General features: G+C 45.3%; 2 protein-coding genes and 2 pseudogenes across 2 annotated transcripts; 2 read left to right on the plus strand and 2 right to left on the minus strand.

Annotated features, from left to right (window-relative positions):
- Positions 1-2152: 2152 nt before the first annotated feature.
- On the minus strand, positions 2153-3129 carry LOC123174137 (rhodanese-like domain-containing protein 15, chloroplastic; annotated as a pseudogene).
- A 1315-nt stretch (positions 3130-4444) lies between these two features.
- Positions 4445-5551, plus strand: LOC123174138 (alpha/beta-gliadin A-III-like). Its single transcript, XM_044589992.1, has 2 exons — positions 4445-4896; positions 5101-5551. Exons 1-2 carry the CDS (start codon positions 4516-4518, stop codon positions 5386-5388), a joined length of 669 nt encoding a protein of 222 aa, XP_044445927.1. The 5' UTR covers positions 4445-4515; the 3' UTR covers positions 5389-5551.
- Positions 5552-17430: 11879 nt separating this feature from the next.
- Positions 17431-18980, minus strand: LOC123174133 (rhodanese-like domain-containing protein 15, chloroplastic; annotated as a pseudogene).
- A 1174-nt stretch (positions 18981-20154) lies between these two features.
- On the plus strand, positions 20155-21287 carry LOC123174140 (alpha/beta-gliadin A-V-like). The gene has a single exon (XM_044589993.1). The coding sequence runs from the start codon at positions 20234-20236 to the stop codon at positions 21122-21124; it is 891 nt and encodes a 296-aa protein (XP_044445928.1). The 5' UTR covers positions 20155-20233; the 3' UTR covers positions 21125-21287.
- The last annotated feature ends 467 nt before the right edge of the window (positions 21288-21754 follow it).

The raw sequence follows: 21754 nt of genomic DNA on the forward strand, positions 1-21754 counted from the left end.
CCGCCGCCGCCTTACGCCGCCGCCGGAGCCCCTCGCTCTTCGAGGTACTAGCCCCGCGCCGCGTCACCTTTTCTTTTCTCGGATCGTTTTCTTCTAATCGTTCCGATTCTTTTCTTCTCTAAACCGTTCCGGTTTTCTAGATCGGTTTTTCGTTCGGTTTTCTTCTCCGAAACCCTAGATCGGATTCGTTTTCTTTTCCGATTTAGTTGCCTTTGGACCGTTCGCCGGACCGTTCGTCTTAACGAACGTGATCACCTGATCGCCTCGGTTAATGAACGTCTGTTCGTTTAAACCGTTCGTCGTTTTTCTTTTAATCGGATTTAATCCGTTATTTTTCTGATTCGATTTCTGATCCAATTTTCAAATCTGTTTTATTTCTTGCTCGTTTATCGGAATCAGGTGATTCAAACGCCTGGAGTTTCGTAACGAAACCGCCGTTCCGACTAACCAACTTTCACAGAGTTTTGCTACTGTGAAATTTTGACCTAATTTCAGATTTCTAAACCGAGTCGTTCTCTCTCGAGTTCCGACTTTCGATGCCTTATTTGATTCGATTCTTTTGCAACCAGGATTCTTAAGTTGAACTCTCTGGTTAGATCTTTTATTCGAGATTTCCCTGTGCATTAGATGAGTACTTATTGTATGCTTGTTGTTTGTCTGCGTTAGATCACCCGGAGTGCACCGCTTGTTACTTCGAAACCCTAGGACTCGCGGATCATCAGCAAGGCAAGTAACACTTTGATCATACCTTTTCTACAACCCATGTTTTATTGCATTAGATCAATCCTCTCACATTGCATGATTAGGATCTAATTAAATTGTGGGATGGGAAGTAGATGAGGTAGTACCTATTACCTGTATTATTATGAAACCTTTGGGAGTTACTCTACGTTTGCTTATATTGCCATGCTATGCTAGTAGACGTGGATTGGGTGAGTGATATCCATGACAGATGTGAGATTGATAATTTTAATGGTTTATCTAAGGTGGCAACTTAAACACACATCTGGGTGGATTGAGGCACCTGATGTCTATCAGGACTTGCCTGTTTTTTTTGGACCGCCACCCAGGCTCTAAGGGATCATAAGATATTTCAAACTGGAAACTTCCGTGTGCAGCCACATGCTACTATGGGCTCTAGCATAGTTGACTAAGTTGTGCGAACTCTTACGAGGTGGACTAGCAGATGTAGGGGATGTAGGTGTACCGGTCTACCCCACATGTAAGGTGCTAGTGCTTCTGAAAGACTATGTCTCGGTCATCCGTCTCTCAAACACCATGTAGTGCGAGAAAACAAATGGAGGCGATCGAGTCATGTGTGGAAAAGTGCGCAAACCTCTGCAGAGTAACAAACTAATCATGATTAGCCGTGTCCCCGGTTATGGACGTTTTGAGTATCTAGTAATTGAATATCATGTGAATCTCAACATGTTACCTCTAATAAAAGCTATTGGGTTTTAATGAGTACTTTTAATTGGGATTGAGGATGCTATCAACCATTCTCAATGTTTAACAACCACCATGATAGTTAAACAAAATTATTCCTTTGATGTAGGGAAAAATTGGCTTTTCGCAAAACTGTAACCATAGAGCCTTACCACCAGCCAAATATGCATGTAGTATAGGCTTATTGTTTCATTACTCTCTATGTGTTACATTGCCAGCATATTCCATGTGCTGACCCGTTTTCGGGCTGCAACTTTCATGTTGCAGACTTTTCAGACGACGAGTAAGGAATTTAGGTCGTGGTTCTATACTCAGTGATGCCGATGGAGTCGATGGACTCACTTATCTTCCAAGCTTTCCGCTGTTATCGTTATTAGATGGCCTTAAGCCATATTTATTGTAATAAGTTCTTTTTCAGCCATCGATGTAATAAGTGTGTGATTGCAACTCTGCTATAAAACCTCGATGTACTGTGTGGTGTCAGCATTACTGATCCAGGGATGACACCGTAGCACAGTAGACGTGATCCATTCGGGTCAGGTCGCTACAAAAGCAATCATGTGTCTAGAGTAGAGACTTAAATAAAGACCCATGCCATGTAGATGGATCAGATAATTATGCCAATCCTGATTTTTCAGTGCAAATCCAGTTCTGAAATTTCCACTTGTTTAGTTGCTCCCAAAAAGGGCTATACAGTTAACCAAAATGAATTTTGCTCCTAACACCATAGTTTGTTTCCAACGATCAAGAGAGCGAGCTTCACCATAGTGAAGTGTGTTTGATTAAGTACCTGAGCCGGTGTTGTACATGCATATATGATATGTTCACCGCTCCTACCGGATGCCCGCCGCCGAACTCACCATCCGTTCTACACAAGCAGCAAAACCGATCAGATAAGCTATTTCGGTTGTTACTTGTATAGTCTGATGGAACGATCAGTTCCAGAATTATGCCATGGCGCCATCTTTTATATGCAATATACTGTGAACTGAATTTTCTGTCAGTGAAGTTGACAGAACAGAGTACTACAGGGTAGAGGGGTAGAGCATGCAAGTGGTGATTGTTGTGTGGTTTTTGCGTTAGTTATTTGTGCACCGGGCGTCTAGGTAGCGTTGGCTGGCCATCTGCAGCTCATAGGCGCACGAGCACAGCGGTGGCACGCCCAGCACCGCCTCCACTGCCCGCAAGGACGCCACCTAGCCGCCGCCGTATCTGGAGAAGAAGCAACAAGCATGTAAGAGTTTGTCCGTGGACGCTCTATGGATCGACCTGATCGATCACTTGTGCATGCACCACCACACATGGCTGAACCGAGCATCCTCCTGGCGGCGCCCAGTGAGACCGTCCTCGCAGCGGCCACGGCTCGATCGTTCGCCCCCGTGTGCACGGTACGTGCCGCAGCCTGCAGTCAAAATAGAGCGCGTAGAAGGTGAAGGCAAGGGGAGCTGGTGTGCTGGGAGGAAGACTCCTGGAGCTAGGGAGCACGCCGACGCCATTGCTCAAGGTGCAAGTTTGTTTCAATCTTCAATCCTGCTCGCTGTTGATTCTGGTTACAGTAAATTTTAGCTAGATATGGTGTAACCTAAGTGTTATGCCTAGTCTTAATCTATCTATCTATCCAATCTTCTATTCGGCGAGGTGGCTGCGCCTGTGGCAGATGTGGCCGCTGCCATGGCCGGCGCCAGACCTGGTCGATCTCCCTCTTCTGTATTTGAGAAAAAAAATCTCCCTCTTCTCTTCTGATGAGAAGGGGAAGAGATGGTGAGAGATGAAGTCGACGGCTTTGGGGAGAGGATACGGGAGGACGCCGGTAGTGAGGCGGCATGAGGAAGACAAGGTGGTTGGCAGCGGCGACGCGTGAGGGGAGGGCAAGGGAGGTGTAGTAGTGCATGTTGAGGAGTGGGTGTGCAGCGTGCCCAGTTCTCGAGGGAGGAAGGAGGTCGTCAAGGGAGTGATCCATGGGAGTTTTTTTTTCCTTCTGAGCGAGCCTAGTTGGGCTCTCTGCAGCGTCTAGGCCCAATGCACCACATGTCTTCAAATTGGCCACCAGTAGCAGCCCATAGAACAGACAGGGCCAGTTTGCAAATTTTAAAACATAAGTTTTTTAGCGCCCATGAAAAACAGAACACATATCTTTCCAAACATAATGAACTGTAGGTACCACCAAAAAAACCATAATGAACTATAGGTTGTTACAAGAACTCATGCCATCCCACAGCCGCCCTCCCACCCTGCCAACATTGTTGCAACTGCACTCGCAAGCGTTACCATAGATGATCATTTGCATGATTTCGCGTAAAACATAATAAGATCTACAAACGAATAGAAGCTACACATACCTTGGCATGCACACACATTGGAAGCCATACCAAGGTGATAAGTGTTAATAACTTGTACAACATATACAACAGTTAAGATAAGTAAAAGCAATTTGATGAGTCATGGTCTATCAAAGCAAGCTTTATTACTACTCTAATCTATCTTAACAGGTCACACATGATTACAATCCTTTTTGTGTGCAAGTCAAGCTTATCTAGTTTACACGTAACAACTTGTAGAACATTACACAATTGATGTTTGCTAATAACTTCTAGAAAGCTAAAACACTTGACATGTAAAAAGAATTTGATGAGTCATGACCTAGTAAATCAAGTTACATTACTAGTCTCATCTATCTTAACAGGTCACACAAGATTACAAACTAAGTTCTACGCAAGCAATGCTTATCTAGTTTACACATAACAACTTGCAAAACATTACAAATTTAGTTTCAAAAAATTAGGCAATCTAGATTAGTGTTTGAGTTGTAAAGTGAATAAGATGAGTCATGTGTGTTATCACAACTTTTTGGTGGTGGAATGATAGTGCCACCAAACACAACATACCAAATTATGATTTTAGGAAGCATCCAAGCACTTTCCAGACAAGCAAATGCCAATTGTGAAGGAGATGATGCCATGGCAGCTATAAATAGGCCTGTAGCATGATGATCATCCTTCCTCATCCATCATTCTCATAAGTAGAGTGCATCATTCAAGCCAAGCAAGCAGTGGTCAATACAAATCCACCATGAAGACCTTTCTCATCCTTGCCCTCCTTGCTATCATGGCGACCACCACCACAACTGCAGTTAGAGTTCCAGTGCCACAATTGCAGCCACAAAATCCATCTCAGCAACAACCACAAGAGCAAGTTCCATTGGTGCAACAACAACAATTTCTAGGGCAGCAACAACAACAATTTCCAGGGCAACAACAACCATTTCCACCACAACAGCCATATCCGCAGCCGCAACCATTTCTGCCACAACTACCATATCCGCAGCCGCAACCATTTCCACCACAACAATCATATCCACAACCACAACCACAATATCCGCAACCACAACAACCAATTTCGCAGCAACAAGCACAACTACAACAACAACAACAACAACAACAACAACAACAAATCCTTCAACAAATTCTGCAACAACAACTGATTCCATGCAGGGATGTCGTCTTGCAACAACCCAATATAGCACATGCAAGCTCACAAGTATCGCAACAAAGTTACCAACTGTTGCAACAATTATGTTGTCAGCAACTGTGGCAGACCCCCGAGCAGTCACGGTGCCAAGCCATCCACAATGTCATTCATGCTATTATTTTGCATCAACAACAACAACAACAACAACAACAACAACAACAACAACAACAACAACAACCGTCGAGCCAGGTCTCCTACCAGCAGCCTCAGCAACAATATCCATCAGGCCAGGGCTTCTTCCAGCCATCTCAGCAAAACCCACAGGCCCAGGGCTTTGTCCAACCTCAGCAACTGCCGCAGTTCCAGGAAATAAGGAACCTAGCGCTGCAGACGCTACCAGCAATGTGCAATGTCTACATCCCTCCATATTGCTCGACCACCATTGCGCCATTTGGCATCATGAGTACTAACTGAGAAGAGAAGAACTCTATTACTAGATATATGAAACACCGTTTTCTTAAAACATGGTTTGGTCGTTGTAGCGGTGAAAAATAAAGTGACATGCACTATCATGTAAGAACCCGAACTAGACTATTTCAAACTTGGAAATAAAAGACAAACACAGGTCTTGTCTGCATATGATTGTTTGTTTGAGTTCCATTCATGTGCCCGTTCACAAGTTCACCCCTAATTATATATATTAAGCATTAGTTAGATGTTTATGTGCATTAATCTAAAGATAACAAAATGAATCTGAAACTTGAATTTAATTAAAGTATTTTCTTGGACTTTCAAATTGAGCATTGATAGTGAGGACTATCCACATCCTTGGCTTGCCCTTGATCAATTATTTCCAAAGAAGCATTCAATTCATCAGTCACTTACATTGATTTTTGTGGCTTGTACTTCTCCTCAACATGAGTATCTTCATTGCAGCTACTCCAAATCTGCCACATAACTGAAGCATTAATAGTGCTCTTCCTTGCATCAAGGAAATATGGATTGAAGATATCTCTTGACCATGTTTTCGGGTGCAACCTTGGGAGTTTTATGTCAAAATATTCTCAAGAAGAATCCAAGAATAAACTTGCATGCTCACGTGTGACAAGGTCATATGAAGTAACATTTCCTCACCAAGGCCACACATAGGGCACACACATAACCCCATCACATGCCTTTTTAGTTATGCATATGAAGGTAGGATGTTTTTAATTACTCTGCACCAAAATACTCTTAACTTGGATTGTACCCTAAGCTTTCGTTGCCTTTTACATTTTTCTTCCCCATTAGATGAACTAGATAGTCCAGCTACCACACAATACCTTGTGTTCATCTCGGCTCTGTACAACAATTGAACAGAAGAAATGTCATTTCTTTACCATATCCATGACCAAATGTTCTCTGCTACTCCCTCCGTCCCAAAATACTGCCATCCATGTCGACAACAATGAGTCATATAGGACCGCTATGCCTCTGTTGAAGGAGGTGGTGGAGCGATCCGGAGATTATTCTGCCATCCATGTTGAGTAAAACCTCACTGGCCACTTGCTCCAACCGCATACACACCGCCATAAACAACGGTTGGTACTCAGTTCGGTGTAGCATACACCATGTAGGAAGCGAGTGCTTACTCCTAGTTACTGAATTATTGTTAGACTATGTATAGCTTCTGTACCTATGTACGTATATGGTACATATTGTAACACAACCATTATATATAATGAGATAAGCCACCCCTAGAGGGTTGTGCTGGTTCCCCAAAACTTATTGTCTTACATGGTATCACGCTAGGTTACGATCGCTTCCGCTTCTAAACCCTAATACCCGCACCGCCGCTGCAGCCGCCGCCGCCTTCACCGCCGCCGCCGCGCCACCGATCGCGCCGCCGCCATGTCGAGCGCCGCCATCACCGGTTCCACTGCTGCGGGCTTCCTCCCGGCCTCTCTTGCGGCTCTGCTCAACCTCCCGCTCGATGCCGTCTCTGTTCCGGCTCCGATCGGGACAAGGAGCATCGGCTCCGTCTTCTCCACGCCGCCGGCGCCCTCGCTTGGGCGTGACCTCGTGGTCCACACCGCGGCACCGCCGTCCGCTGCGGACTCCGCAGGCGTCGTCCCGCCGCTCCTGCCGCAAGCGGATCACACTGCCCCGCTGGCGGGGTTGGCGGCGTCCGCCCCGGCCGCGGGCCTTGCGGCGTCCGCACCGGCCGCGAGCTTTGCGGCGCCCGTCCTGGCTGCGGTCCCGCCTCCTCCCGCATCGGCTTCGGTGCCTCCGGCTGCCTCCATGATGTTTGCACCCCAGGCAGCCTCCTCGATGGGATTGTCTTCGCTGCCGCCGTTTCACTTCGGTCATCTCATCACCATCAAGCTCTCCGCCGACAACTACATCTTCTGGCGTGCGCAGGTTCTCCCTCTCTTGGGGAGTCACTACCTGCTAGGCTACGTCAACGGATCGCTTCCCTGCCCACCCGCGCTGGTAGACAGCGTGCACGGTCCGGTCTACAATCCGGCCCATCGCGTCTGGACGGGGCAGGACCAGGCGAACCTCTCCTCCATCCAGGGGTCGCTCTCGCCGGCAGTTGCCGGCCTTGTTGTCTTCGCGAAGACGTCTCATGAGGCCTGGACCATCCTTGAGCGCACCTTTGCAGCGCAGTCCCAGGCTCGTGTCTCTGCACTCCGTCGTCAGCTTGGAGAGTGTCAGAAGCTTGACTCCACTGCCACTGAGTTCTACAACAAGGTCAAGGGCCTCGCCGACACATTGGCCTCCATTGGACAGCCCCTCACCGACTCCGAGTTCAACTCGTTTATTGTCAATGGTCTTGATGAGGAGTATGATGCCTTAGTCGAGATCATCAACGAGCGGGGCAACTCGACACCCATGCTGGCACACGAGGTTTTCTCTCGGCTCCTTCTCACTGAGCAACGGGTCGAGACTCGCCGCACCAGGGGCACTGGCTCCCTCTCGGCCAACGCCGCCACCAAGGGTGGCCGCTCTTCTTCATCACCCCGGTCTCCCTTGGGGCTGCCACCGTCGCCCGCCTCGGCCCCCCCACCTACTGCGACCTTACCGGGGGCTGGCGGTCCACGTGTGTGTCAGCTTTGTGGCCGCGATGGGCACTGGGCCTCCAAGTGTCATAAGCGCTTCCAGCGAAGCTTCCTTGGTCTTGGCAATGACGGCAAAGATACACGCAACAATGTCCGTCAGGTCGCCATGGCTAATCGTCCCGCGCCGCAGAAGCAACAGGGACACACTCAGTCCTACTCCATCGATCCACACTGGTACATGGACTCTGGGGCGACAGAGCATCTAACCAGCGAGATGGGGAAGCTTCACACTCGTGAACCCTATCATGGCTCCGACAAGATCCATACCGCCAATGGAGCAGGTATGCACATCTCTCATATTGGTCAAGCATCTCTTCTCACTAGACATGCCAATAGGAGTCTTCAGCTTCGCAATGTTCTTCGAGTTCCATCTGTGACCCGTAATCTTCTTTCAGTTCCTAAACTCACACGTGATAATAATGTGCTTTGTGAATTTCACCCTTTTGATCTTTTTATTAAGGATCGGGGCACGAGGGACATTCTTCTTAGTGGGCGGTTGTGCCAGGGCCTCTACCGTCTGGAGCATCCTGGTGTCGCTCGTGTTTTCAGTGGAGTTCGGGTCTCTCCGTCACAGTGGCATGCTCGTCTTGGTCACCCGGCCACACCTATTGTCCGTCATATTTTGCGTCATCATGAGCTTCCTAGTTTGTCTAGTCATAAAGATGTAGCAGTGTGTGATGCTTGTCAGCAGGGGAAGAGTCATCAACTTCCTTTTTCGGAGTCCAGTCGTGAGGTGAAACATCCTTTAGAACTTGTGTTTTCAGATGTATGGGGTCCTGCTCAGACTTCTGTCAGTGGTCATAATTACTATATCAGTTTCGTTGATGCTTATAGTCGCTTTACCTAGCTTTACCTTATTAAACGCAAATCTGATGTGTTTGATATTTTTGTTCAGTTTCAAAAACATGTTGAACGTCTTCTCAAGCACAAAATTGTTCATGTCCAGTCAGACTGGGGGGGCGAGTATCGCAACCTCAACTCTTTCTTTCAGTCGCTTGGGATAGCTCATCGTTTAGCATGTCCACATACACATCAGCAGAATGTTTCAGTCGAACGTAAGCATCGTCATATTGTTGAAGCTGGTCTTACTCTTTTGGCCCATGCATCTGTTCCGTTTCGGTTTTGGAGTGATGCTTTCACCACTGCATGCTTTCTCATCAACCGTACTCCTACTCGTGTTTTAAACATGAAGACTCCCATTGAGGTTCTCCTTAATGAACAACCTGATTATACCTTTCTCAAGGTATTTGGGTGTGCTTGCTGGCCGCATCTTCGTCCATATAACAAGCGCAAGCTTGAGTTTCGTTCTAAGAAGTGTATTTTTCTTGGCTATAGCTCTCTTCATAAAGGTTACAAATGTCTTCATGTTCCCACTAATCGTGTCTATATATCTCGGGACGTCGTGTTTGATGAGCATGTTTTTCCCTTTGCCAACCTTCCTGTGTCCACTGTCGAACCACCATCCCTGCATTCATCCTCTGTTGCTTCTGACCAATTTGATGATGTTGCATACTCTCCTTTGCTGTTACCTAACCATGGTGCAGGAACCGGACGTGGAGCTCGTTTGGAGCTGTTGGAGGATTCATCATCATCATCGTCGTCTTCTGGTGGGCACGTCGATCGCCCTATGTTGCATGGCATCGATTCGCGTGCCCATGCATGGTCACCCGACGAGCCCGTCGCGCCGAGCATCTCCACTGCTCGGTCCGTTTCGCCAGCGGCCGCCGAGTCGCCCGCGGCTCGGCCCGTCACGCCGTCTTCGCCTGCGGCTCGGCCCGTCACGCCGTATTCGCCCGCGGCTCGGGTCCTCACGTCGCCTTCATCAGCGGATCGGCCCGCGACACCGGCCGCGCCACGGCCCACTATGCCGAGCTCGCCATCGGCCCGGTCTGTGATGCCGGAGTCGCCAGCTGCTTCGTCTGCTCTGCCGGTTTCGCCGATGGGTCGGCCTTCTTCGCCAACCGAGTCCGAGGCTACCGTGACTGGCTCCTCGTCACCGGCTGACTCGTCAACGTCGCCGTCCTCCAGCCCGTTGCAGGCTGCTCCGTCGACCTCGGTGGTTCCTGTGTCCCGACCACATACACGCAGTCGCAGTGGCATTTTCAAACCTAAGGAACCTAAGGATGGTACGGTTGTTTGGTTGGCTGCTTGTTTGGCTGCTGCTGTTGCGGATCCATCTTCTGAGCCTCGCTCATATCAGGCTGCCCTGCGCATTCCACATTGGCGAGAGGCTATGGAGCAGGAGTTTCATGCTCTTCTTCATAACAAGACATGGACTCTCGTTCCTCCACCACCATGGGTAAATGTTATTGACTCAAAATGGGTATTCAAAGTGAAGAAGCATTCGGATGGATCTATTGAGCGTTACAAAGCGCGACTTGTTGCTCGCGGTTGTCGGCAGCGTCATGGTCTTGACTATGAGGACACCTTCAGTCCTGTCGTCAAGCCTACCACTATTCGGCTTCTTCTCTCCATTGCTGTTTCTCGTGGTTGGTCACTTCGTCAACTTGATGTGCAGAATGCTTTGCTACATGGATTTTTGGAGGAAGAGGTTTATATGAAACAACCGCCTGGTTTCTCCGATCCTGATCGTCATGACTATATCTGTCGTCTTTCCAAAGCACTATATGGTTTGAAGCAAGCTCCTCGTGCCTGGCATGCCCGCCTTGCCTCTGCCCTTCGTGCTCATGGGTTTGTGCCGTCTACTGCTGACACTTCGTTATTTCTTCTACAGAAGCCAGAAGTCACTATGTATCTTTTGGTATATGTCGATGATATTATCCTTGTCAGCTCTTCTCAGTATGCTGCTGATGCTCTTGTCTGCTCTCTTGGTGCTGATTTTGCGGTCAAAGATCTTGGGAAGCTTCACTACTTTCTTGGAGTTGAGGTCACTTCTCGTGCTACTGGTCTTGTCCTTACGCAGAAGAAGTACTCCTTGGAGTTGTTACAGAGAGCTGGCATGCTGAAGTGCAAACCGACCACCACACCCATGTCGTCTACTGACAAGATAACAGCTGTTGATGGTGAGCTTTTGTCTCCTGCGGATGCCACAGAGTACAGGAGCATTGTTGGTGGACTTCAGTACTTGACGATCACGAGACCAGATATCTCTTATGCTGTTAACAGGGTTTGTCAGTATCTTCAGGCTCCCAGACATACTCATTGGGCTGCTGTTAAACGCATTCTTCGTTATGTTCAGTTCACCCTGACATTTGGTATGCATATTCGGCCGACTTCCTCTCGGGTCCTTTCGGCCTTCTCTGATGCAGATTGGGCTGGTAGCCCAGATGACAGGCGATCCACGGGGGGTTATGCAGTATTCTTTGGCTCTAATTTGATCGCCTGGAGTGCTCGGAAACAGACTACTGTGTCACGTAGCAGTACTGAAGCTGAGTACAAGGCTGTGGCTAATGCTACTGCAGAGATTATTTGGGTGCAGTCTTTGCTTCAGGAGTTGGGTTTGTCTCAACCACAACCTCCTATTCTTTGGTGTGATAACATCGGTGCTACATACCTTTCTGCAAATCCAGTATTTCATGCCCGAATGAAACACATTGAAGTTGACTATCACTTTGTACGGGAACGTGTATCACAGAAGCAACTCCAGATCAAGTTTATCTCATCTAAGGATCAACTTGCAGACATCTTCACTAAGCCTTTACCGCTGCCACAGTTTGAGGCTTGTAGGCGCAATCTTACCCTTCTCAGTTCTTTAGAAAGTGGCTAAGATTGAAGGAGGGTGTTAGACTATGTATAGCTTCTGTACCTATGTACGTATATGGTACATATTGTAACACAACCATTATATATAATGAGATAAGCCATCCCTAGAGGGTTGTGCTGGTTCCCCAAAACTTATTGTCTTACAATTATGTACACCAAATAAACCCATTTACACGTAGTTAATGACAAAGTTGATGCTTGCTACGCAGATGTGTAGTACAAATTAAGAAGTGCAAGATAAAAAGATGCTGGTCCTTGATTCGTTGTTGATCCTCAGCATGCCATCATCAACTTGTAGTTAATTATCATACAAATTGGCTCTTTCATAGAGTTGGAGGCTAGCTCCTTGGATCAGCACGCGCTTAAACACAAAGAAGACGTATATGTATTCTCTCCGGAGTTCAACTCTTGATTGGCCAGCAAAAATGGTCCGACCGGGTAGAGGAAAGGCATGTTTGCTAGTACGCCTGGAGGAAATGCCTTTGATTAGGGCATCTCCAACGGCGACCAGTAAATTTTCTTCCACATTCGTCCACGGACAGAGGATCAGTCCGTGGATACGGATATAGGAATCGACCATCCAACGCTGTCCACATATAATTCGAACACTTTTTTAAAAAAATCGGATGAAATTCATGCAAACGCAGTGGATTCCATACAAACCGGACAACAACGTTTACATTTTGGACATATTTTTTAACTAAAAACTCTACAGCCGGCGCCGGCGACAACGAATATCCACTCCGGCGACATGGATACCCTTGACTAGTCTACTGCCGGCCGCAGCGGATCTCCAATGTCGTCCCCATGTCCGGCAGCTGTGAGCCCTAGAGGTATATGCTTCAACGCAAAGAGCAGCTCGCCTCCCTACCACTCATCGGAGTGGAACAACCAACTGATGCTTCTGCCAGTGGGGAAGGGTTCCTACGCTACACAGGTCAGAGTTGGTTTTGGGTTGGGAACGGTGGTGGCCTGCCAGAGGGCAAGACACCGGTTGTGTACGCTGGTGTCACCTCAATATGGCATTCATGGGACCCAAGCGACAGCTTCTCCTCGACTATTGTGGCGAGCGCAGACGTGTTGGACACCACCTCGTCGATGTCCATGCAGCCCGCTTCTTTCTCTGTAGTCAGGACGCGGTGACACGCGCTTTGACATCGGATGACGCGCTCACAGGCACGGGAGGGGCGGTACAACATGGCACCATCAATGGCAGCAATGATGCCCGTGCCACTGTGGTCCCTCTCAGTGTCGACCTGGAGCAACTCGCCACTCCTCGGCTCGTGACCGGCGGGGTTGACGGGCCACCAAGCCATTGTTTATGCGAGACAACTCTTTTTCCTGCTCATCAGATGCCATGGAGAAAACTGTTCAAGGAGAAAAATGGTGAGTGGAGGTGTGATGCAGTTCTTGCTCGACATCAGACATCTATCTATTATATAATTAAAACGATAGAAAACGAACGGTTAAGATTAATCGTTCTAAAGTTAAGAAAAAACAACGGTGGAGATTTACAGCATATATGTTTTTTTTTTGAAAATTAAAGCATAGATGTTTGAACCACGCGCATTACACGTACATGTACAAGACCAAAACAGACGTACATGTACCAGACCAAAACAGACGACCCGTCAAACATAGTACGATTGACTGATCTCCGTAAAGAATACGTCCAATAAGGAAGGAGGCCTGATTGATTTCTAACTGGAACACACACAACTAACCTGATGTATTTCTTATTAAAACACACAAACAACTTGATTTCCAGCAAGAATACAAACGTGTAAGCTGAGAACTGCACACCTCAGCCCGGCGAACACTCCAGGCCGCCGTGGCACGTCCCGGAGAAGATTGAACGCATATAGCAACAACATATCTGTACACGGCAATATCGGAAGCACATCGGCGAACACTTGAGGCCGCCGCCACACGTCGATTGCAGGCATAACAACAACAAATCTAGACGCGGCAATGTCGGATGCACATTGGCGAAAAGTCGAACACTCAACGCCACCAGCGCACATCCCGGAGATCAAAGGCGCAACAGCAACACATCTATACGCGGCAATGTCGGAGGTACATCAGTGAATACTGCATCGCCACACGTCCTCGAGATCTTACGCATGGCAACAACAAATCTATACGCGGCAACGTTGGAGGCACGTGGGCCGGTGAATCGAAGGCGGGATAGCAACACATCCAATGCAAAGCTCAAGATGCCGGGACTCCCAACAGATCAAAGTCATGACAGCGTTATCATCAACTTTGTACAATATGTCTCCAGGTACTACCTACATATATGTTATGAATAAAAAAATAATTTCAAATTTCGTTTGAAGGTAACAATGATACGATGTACAGAGCCAAAAGGAGAGAGTAGAGCAATACGTGCATCTTTTTTTTTTGTTGAGAGAAGAATAAACTCACGTGCATCTAAGCTACCGATGTCTCAACCCTAGCCTAAAAAAAGTTGCCGAGTGTCTGCATCTACGGATTGGACGCTAGACTTTGTATTATTCTTTTATGTTAGCATACGTTGATAGATTGGTGCAAATAAGTTTGATGTCAAAAAACTATAGCAAGCACATAGCTCAAAACTAAATGATTGACCCAACAAAACAAAATATTACATAAATGTTACTGTCGCTTTAAGCTAGAGAATCTGCACATTTGATCAGGGGTCAATCGAAGGACAAACGTTATTAGTCAGGTTGCTCACAAAAATAAAAACATATTTTTCATTATGTGAATAAAGAATAAAACTAAATTTATATCTGCAGTTCAAAAATATGAGTAAAAATAAATAGAAAATTATTTTTATCATATTAGATTCAGAAATGGGATTTACATATAAATTATACTGAACATGAAATACAATAAAAAAATTTAAAAAATCAAATTACCGTCAGATTAAAATGAAACTTGATGCAAATGAATGGACAAAAAAGTCACTCTTGGGTCAATTTTCACAGCTATTTTATGAGTATCTTTGCTTACATGAATCTCGATGAGAGAATCAGATAGTTCTGATCGATCGTTGAATGCTAATTTCACAGTTGTCCGAGAAATAGCAATACCAAAATGTTTATTACTAACTATATATAAATAACATTTTGTCAAAGACGAACGTACCAATCATATTACCCACATACGAGTAGGAAATTCCCACCAAAGTTTGATCATGTTTCCTCGAGATGCATACGTTACCTATAATATTTTTTGTAAATTAAACTATATATCAACGACAATGTTAGAAAAATAAACTAAGTAATATCTGTTTCCCTACATTGGAAAATATTGGTATAGAATATAATAATATATATAATTGAACATGTGGGTGAAGGAAAGAAAAAAGGTTAAGCAAGAAGGTTAGGAGCAAATTTATTGCAAGTGCGCGAATAACCATTTTAGCTATTCTAAAAATCACATTTCAATTCAAAAGAACATATTCATCATCAGAAAAAAAGCTACTCTGTGCTCGAGTGAGAGAAAATCTAGCAATTTCCACACCATTAAAAAATAGGTTGTCTTAGACTGGACAGCAGCGAAATAGTAAGGAACATAGTTTCATTTTGTTGGCAATGACTTCTAGAGTAATATGAGTGGAAGGACAAATGCATAGGGATGAGATGGAAAGGGATTGGGAAAGCTGGCAACCAACAGCTACAAATCGTGAGACTCCTAGAAAATTTCAATGGGACACCAAGTTTAATAATTTTTTCTAAATATAACTTCTCTATGTAAATACTCATGTAGCAGCTAACCAAAATCATCATGAGAAAAAAACTACACTTTGCTCGAGGGAGAGAAAATCTAGCAATTTCCACGCCATTAAAAAATTAGGTTGTTTCAGACTGGACAGCAGCGAAATAGTAAATAACATTGTTTCATTTTCCTGGGAATGACTTCTAAAGTAATATCACGGCAAGGATGAATGCATAGGGATGAGAAGGAAAGGAATTGGGAAAAAGCTGGCAACCAACAACTACTAATTGTGAGACTTTTAGAAAATTTAAATGGAACCCCAAGTTTAATAATGTTTTCTAAATATAACTTCTCTATATAAATAATCATGTAGCAGCTAACCAAAAAAAGACATTATTTTTTTAGCAAGTCTAGCCGCGCAAATGCGCGGGTTACATTGCTAGTTGTTTAAATAGCGATGGGACACGAGGAGCCAACCGGCGTTCTGTTTAATGCCAGCCGGCTGACGAACGAACATGTGGCTGCAGTAATTATCCTGGTACACGCGCGGGTTTAATGGTGGAAGGCGGGCAGTCTGGAGGAATGAGGCAGGATGTGTGTTTAGCCGGCGTGCAGCGGGGCGGTACCCTTGGCGTGCGTGGGGCGGTACTGGAGGCATGAATGTGGGCAGCCGGCGCAGAGCGGGAACACGTGTGTGCGAGAGAGGAGGGGGTTTGGGTGGGCACGAGTGGTCGGAAGCAGTCGTGGGTGTTGTCCGGACGCGTGCAAAGCCCCCCTCCCCCATGTGTTGTCTCCGGTTTGCGGGAGAAAGTACGTCTGGACTGCCCTGTGGACCGATACAAGCCCGCATTAGATGGCACAACACGTCCGGATCATGTGGTCCGGATGGTTGTGGACGGTTTAATTGAGGGTCGGCGTTGGAGATGCCTTAGAGTTTATGAATCCATTGTGTTTTCCTAATCATAAAAAATCACTTATAATAAGTTATATGGAAAGACACGTATATAAGTTAGGTTCAGACTCCAGCTTTCCTCTTATATATGTTTTCTTTTCTGATCCGACTGATTCCAATAGAGTGAGCCTAGCGTTGTTTTTCTGGAAACTCGATACACATTCTTTCAAGCAAATCACATCCATTCTTTTTAACTAATTTTTTTCTTGTTTTAATAATATAATAAATCATTTGTATTTCTTATCTCGAACAGTTGACCTGTAATTCCTATTGTAATCTAAGGATAATGTTTGGATTTTACTTTCAAATATTTGAAATGGCCATGATGGAATCACATCCATTTATTTTATTATTATTTGAATTTGATCCAAAAGATAAATAATGAGTAGACGTCCTGAAAACTTTTCTGAGAACTTTGGTAATCAAAAGACAAAAAAGGTTTTAAGAACTGAAGCAAACCACGAATTTTACTCTCTATTTTACTAAAGCAAGTGGCTGCTATTTAGGTCTAGTGAATACCAAATTGACCAACAACCTTTTTTCCAAAGTGGAAGGAATGCAGTTCTCAGCTCTCACCGTGGTGATTATACAATCTGGATTTTCGAGCTGTAGCTAGTCAACTTATGTTAGTGGCATATGTAACATAGTGTTGGTCACTGGGAATGGATGAAGCCATGAGTGAAGGAACAGGAAATGACAGAAGTATGATTTGTAGAATTTCAAAACTCAAAATATCTAGTTTTATGGAGTGATATGAAATAAGCAAACCAACTGCTTATAAAAATGTAAAATTAAACGACATATTTAGAAATGTGATTGTGAAGTCATTGTCACAAAATATGACCCCACTAAAAATGAACATTCAACCTTATTTTCAGAAGTTTGCATACAAATCCCATGTAAATTATGGTAGTGCTCACAAACAAATAAACTAAAATCGTGCTTGATCCACCATGAAACTTACTACCTTGTCTATATTCTTGAAGAGCTCAAAAAATGCTGAAGCAATGCCACCTAGCTAGATATATACTTTTGTCATGTCCAGAGATTTCCTGCACCATGAACAAGAATGCCACCGCAATAATAGTCACTCTTTTGCGACAAAAAAAATACTGACTTTGGACAGCAATGCCTGCACAACTACTATCTGTACGCCATGCATGCACCCATGTATGTCAGTAATACATATTATAAGCTTGTGAACATTGGTTTCAAAGTAGTGATACCAACAATACATCATCCAGTGATGGCCAGTCGCAGTACCTAGATGCCACTTCGGTGCCTGGTTTCAAAGTCGCAAGTTCATGGCAGGGAAAGCAATCATGTGTCTAGAGTAGAGACTTAAATAAAGACCCATGCCATGTAGATGGATCAGATAATTATGCCAATCCTGATTTTTCAGTGCAAATCCAGTTCTGAAATTTCCACTTGTTTAGTTGCTCCCAAAAAGGGCTATACAGTTAACCAAAATGAATTTTGCTCCTAACACCACAGTTTGTTTCCAACGATCAAGAGAGCGAGCTTCACCATAGTGAAGTGTGTTTGATTAAGTACCTGAGCCGGTGTTGTACATGCATATATGATATGTTCACCGCTCCTACCGGATGCCCGCCGCCGAACTCACCATCCGTTCTACACAAGCAGCAAAACCGATCAGATAAGCTATTTCGGTTGTTACTTGTATAGTCTGATGGAACGATCAGTTCCAGAATTACGCCATGGCGCCATCTTTTATATGCAATATACTGTGAACTGAATTTTCTGTCAGTGAAGTTGACAGAACAGAGTACTACAGGGTAGAGGGGTAGAGCATGCAAGTGGTGATTGTTGTGTGGTTTTTGCGTTAGTTATTTGTGCACCGGGCGTCGAGGTAGCGTTGGCTGGCCATCTGCAGCTCATAGGCGCACGAGCACAGCGGTGGCACGCCCAGCACCGCCTCCACTGCCCGCAAGGACGCCACCTAGCCGCCGCCGTATCTGGAGAAGAAGCAACAAGCATGTAAGAGTTTGTCCGTGGACGCTCTATGGATCGACCTGATCGATCACTCGTTTTTTGCATGCACCACCACACATGGCTGAACCGAGCATCCTCCTGGCGGCGCCCAGTGAGACCGTCCTCGCAGCGGCCACGGCTCGATGGTTCGCCCCCGTGTGCACGGTACGTGCCGCAGCCTGCAGTCAAAACAGAGCGCGTAGAAGGTGAAGGCAAGGGGAGCTGGTGTGCTGGGAGGGAGACTCCTGGAGCTAGGGAGCACGCCGGCGCCATTGCTCAAGGTGCAAGTTTGTTTCAATCTTCAATCCTGCTCGCTGTTGATTCTGGTTACAGTAAATTTTAGCTAGATATGGTGTAACCTAAGTGTTATGCCTAGTCTTAATCTATCTATCTATCCAATCTTCTATTCGGCGAGGTGGCTGCGCCTGTGGCAGATGTGGCCGCTGCCATGGCCGGCGCCAGACCTGGTCGATCTCCCTCTTCTGTATTTGAGAAAAAAAAATCTCCCTCTTCTCTTCTGATGAGAAGGGGAAGAGATGGTGAGAGATGAAGTCGACGGCTTTGGGGAGAGGATACGGGAGGACGCCGGTAGTGAGGCGGCATGAGGAAGACAAGGTGGTTGGCAGCGGCGACGCGTGAGGGGAGGGCAAGGGAGGTGTAGTGGTGCATGTTGAGGAGTGGGTGTGCAGCGTGCCCAGTTCTCGAGGGAGGAAGGAGGTCGTCAAGGGAGTGATCCATGGGAGTTTTTTTTCCTTCTGAGCGAGCCTAGTTGGGCTCTCTGCAGCGTCTAGGCCCAATGCACCACATGTCTTCAAATTGGCCACCAGTAGCAGCCCATAGAACAGACAGGGCCAGTTTGCAAATTTTAAAACATAAGTTTTTTAGCGCCCATGAAAAACAGAACACATATCTTTCCAAACATAATGAACTGTAGGTACCACCAAAAAAACCATAATGAACTATAGGTTGTTACAAGAACTCATGCCATCCCACAGCCGCCCTCCCACCCTGCCAACATTGTTGCAACTGCACTCGCAAGCGTTACCATAGATGATCATTTGCATGATTTCGCGTAAAACAAAATAAAATCTACACACGAATAGAAGCTACACATACCTTGGCATGCACACACATTGGAAGCCATACCAAGGTGATAAGTGTTAATAACTTGTACAACATATACAACAGTTAAGATAAGTAAAAGCAATTTGATGAGTCATGGTCTATCAAAGCAAGCTTTATGACAACTCTAATCTATCTTAACAGGTCACACATGATTACAATCCTTTTTGTGTGCAAGTCAAGCTTATCTAGTTTACACGTAACAACTTGTAGAACATTACACAATTGATGTTTGCTAATAACTTCTAGAAAGCTAAAACACTTGACATGTAAAAAGAATTTGATGAGTCATGACCTAGTAAATCAAGTTACATTACTAGTCTCATCTATCTTAACAGGTCACACAAGATTACAAACTAAGTTCTACGCAAGCAATGCTTATCTAGTTTACACATAACAACTTGCAAAACATTACAAATTTAGTTTCAAAAAATTAGGCAATCTAGATTAGTGTTTGAGTTGTAAAGTGAATAAGATGAGTCATGTGTGTTATCACAACTTTTTGGTGGTGGAATGATAGTGCCACCAAACACAACATACCAAATTATGATTTTAGGAAGCATCCAAGCACTTTCCAGACAAGCAAATGCCAATTGTGAAGCAGATGATGCCATGGCAGCTATAAATAGGCCTGTAGCATGATGATCATCCTTCCTCATCCATCATTCTCATAAGTAGAGTGCATCATTCAAGCCAAGCAAGCAGTGGTCAATACAAATCCACCATGAAGACCTTTCTCATCCTTGCCCTCCTTGCTATCGTGGCGACCACCACCACAACTGCAGTTAGAGTTCCAGTGCCACAATTGCAGCCACAAAATCCATCTCAGCAACAACCACAAGAGCAAGTTCCATTGGTGCAACAACAACAATTTCTAGGGCAGCAACAACAACAATTTCCAGGGCAACAACAACCATTTCCACCACAACAGCCATATCCGCAGCCGCAACCATTTCTGCCACAACTACCATATCCGCAGCCACAACCATTTCCACCACAACAATCATATCCACAACCACAACCACAATATCCGCAACCACAACAACCAATTTCGCAGCAACAAGCACAACTACAACAACAACAACAACAACAACAACAACAACAAATCCTTCAACAAATTCTGCAACAACAACTGATTCCATGCAGGGATGTCGTCTTGCAACAACCCAATATAGCACATGCAAGCTCACAAGTATCGCAACAAAGTTACCAACTGTTGCAACAATTATGTTGTCAGCAACTGTGGCAGACCCCCGAGCAGTCACGGTGCCAAGCCATCCACAATGTCATTCATGCTATTATTTTGCATCAACAACAACAACAACAACAACAACAACAACAACAACAACAACAACAACAACAACAACAACAACAACAACCGTCGAGCCAGGTCTCCTACCAGCAGCCTCAGCAACAATATCCATCAGGCCAGGGCTTCTTCCAGCCATCTCAGCAAAACCCACAGGCCCAGGGCTTTGTCCAACCTCAGCAACTGCCGCAGTTCGAGGAAATAAGGAACCTAGCGCTGCAGACGCTACCAGCAATGTGCAATGTCTACATCCCTCCATATTGCTCGACCACCATTGCGCCATTTGGCATCATGAGTACTAACTGAGAAGAGAAGAACTCTATTACTAGATATATGAAACACCGTTTTCTTAAAACATGGTTTGGTCGTTGTAGCGGTGAAAAATAAAGTGACATGCACTATCATGTAAGAACCCGAACTAGACTATTTCAAACTTGGAAATAAAAGACAAACACAGGTCTTGTCTGCATATGATTGTTTGTTTGAGTTCCATTCATGTGCCCGTTCACAAGTTCACCCCTAATTATATATATTAAGCATTAGTTAGATGTTTATGTGCATTAATCTAAAGATAACAAAATGAATCTGAAACTTGAATTTAATTAAAGTATTTTCTTGGACTTTCAAATTGAGCATTGATAGTGAGGACTATCCACATCCTTGGCTTGCCCTTGATCAATTATTTCCAAAGAAGCATTCAATTCATCAGTCACTTACATTGATTTTTGTGGCTTGTACTTCTCCTCAACATGAGTATCTTCATTGCAGCTACTCCAAATCTGCCACATAACTGAAGCATTAATAGTGCTCTTCCTTGCATCAAGGAAATATGGATCGAAGATATCTCTTGACCATGTTTTCGGGTGCAACCTTGGGAGTTTTATGTCAAAATATTCTCAAAAAGAATCCAAGAATAAACTTGCATGCTCACGTGTG

This window comes from Triticum aestivum, unplaced genomic scaffold (assembly GCF_018294505.1).
Source record: "Triticum aestivum cultivar Chinese Spring unplaced genomic scaffold, IWGSC CS RefSeq v2.1 scaffold94222, whole genome shotgun sequence".
NCBI classification, from domain to species: domain Eukaryota; kingdom Viridiplantae; phylum Streptophyta; class Magnoliopsida; order Poales; family Poaceae; genus Triticum; species Triticum aestivum.

What these genes read in the sequence shown, in the direction of transcription:
- LOC123174140 (XM_044589993.1), top strand. Translation starts at nt 20,234, where the DNA reads ATGAAGACCTTTCTCATCCTTGCCCTCCTTGCTATCGTGGCGACCACC.
- LOC123174138 (XM_044589992.1), top strand. Translation starts at nt 4,516, where the DNA reads ATGAAGACCTTTCTCATCCTTGCCCTCCTTGCTATCATGGCGACCACC. An exon ending in AACAACAACAACAACAACAA is followed by an intron (nt 4,897 to 5,100) that starts ATCCTTCAACAA and finishes ATTATTTTGCAT; the next exon opens with CAACAACAACAACAACAACA.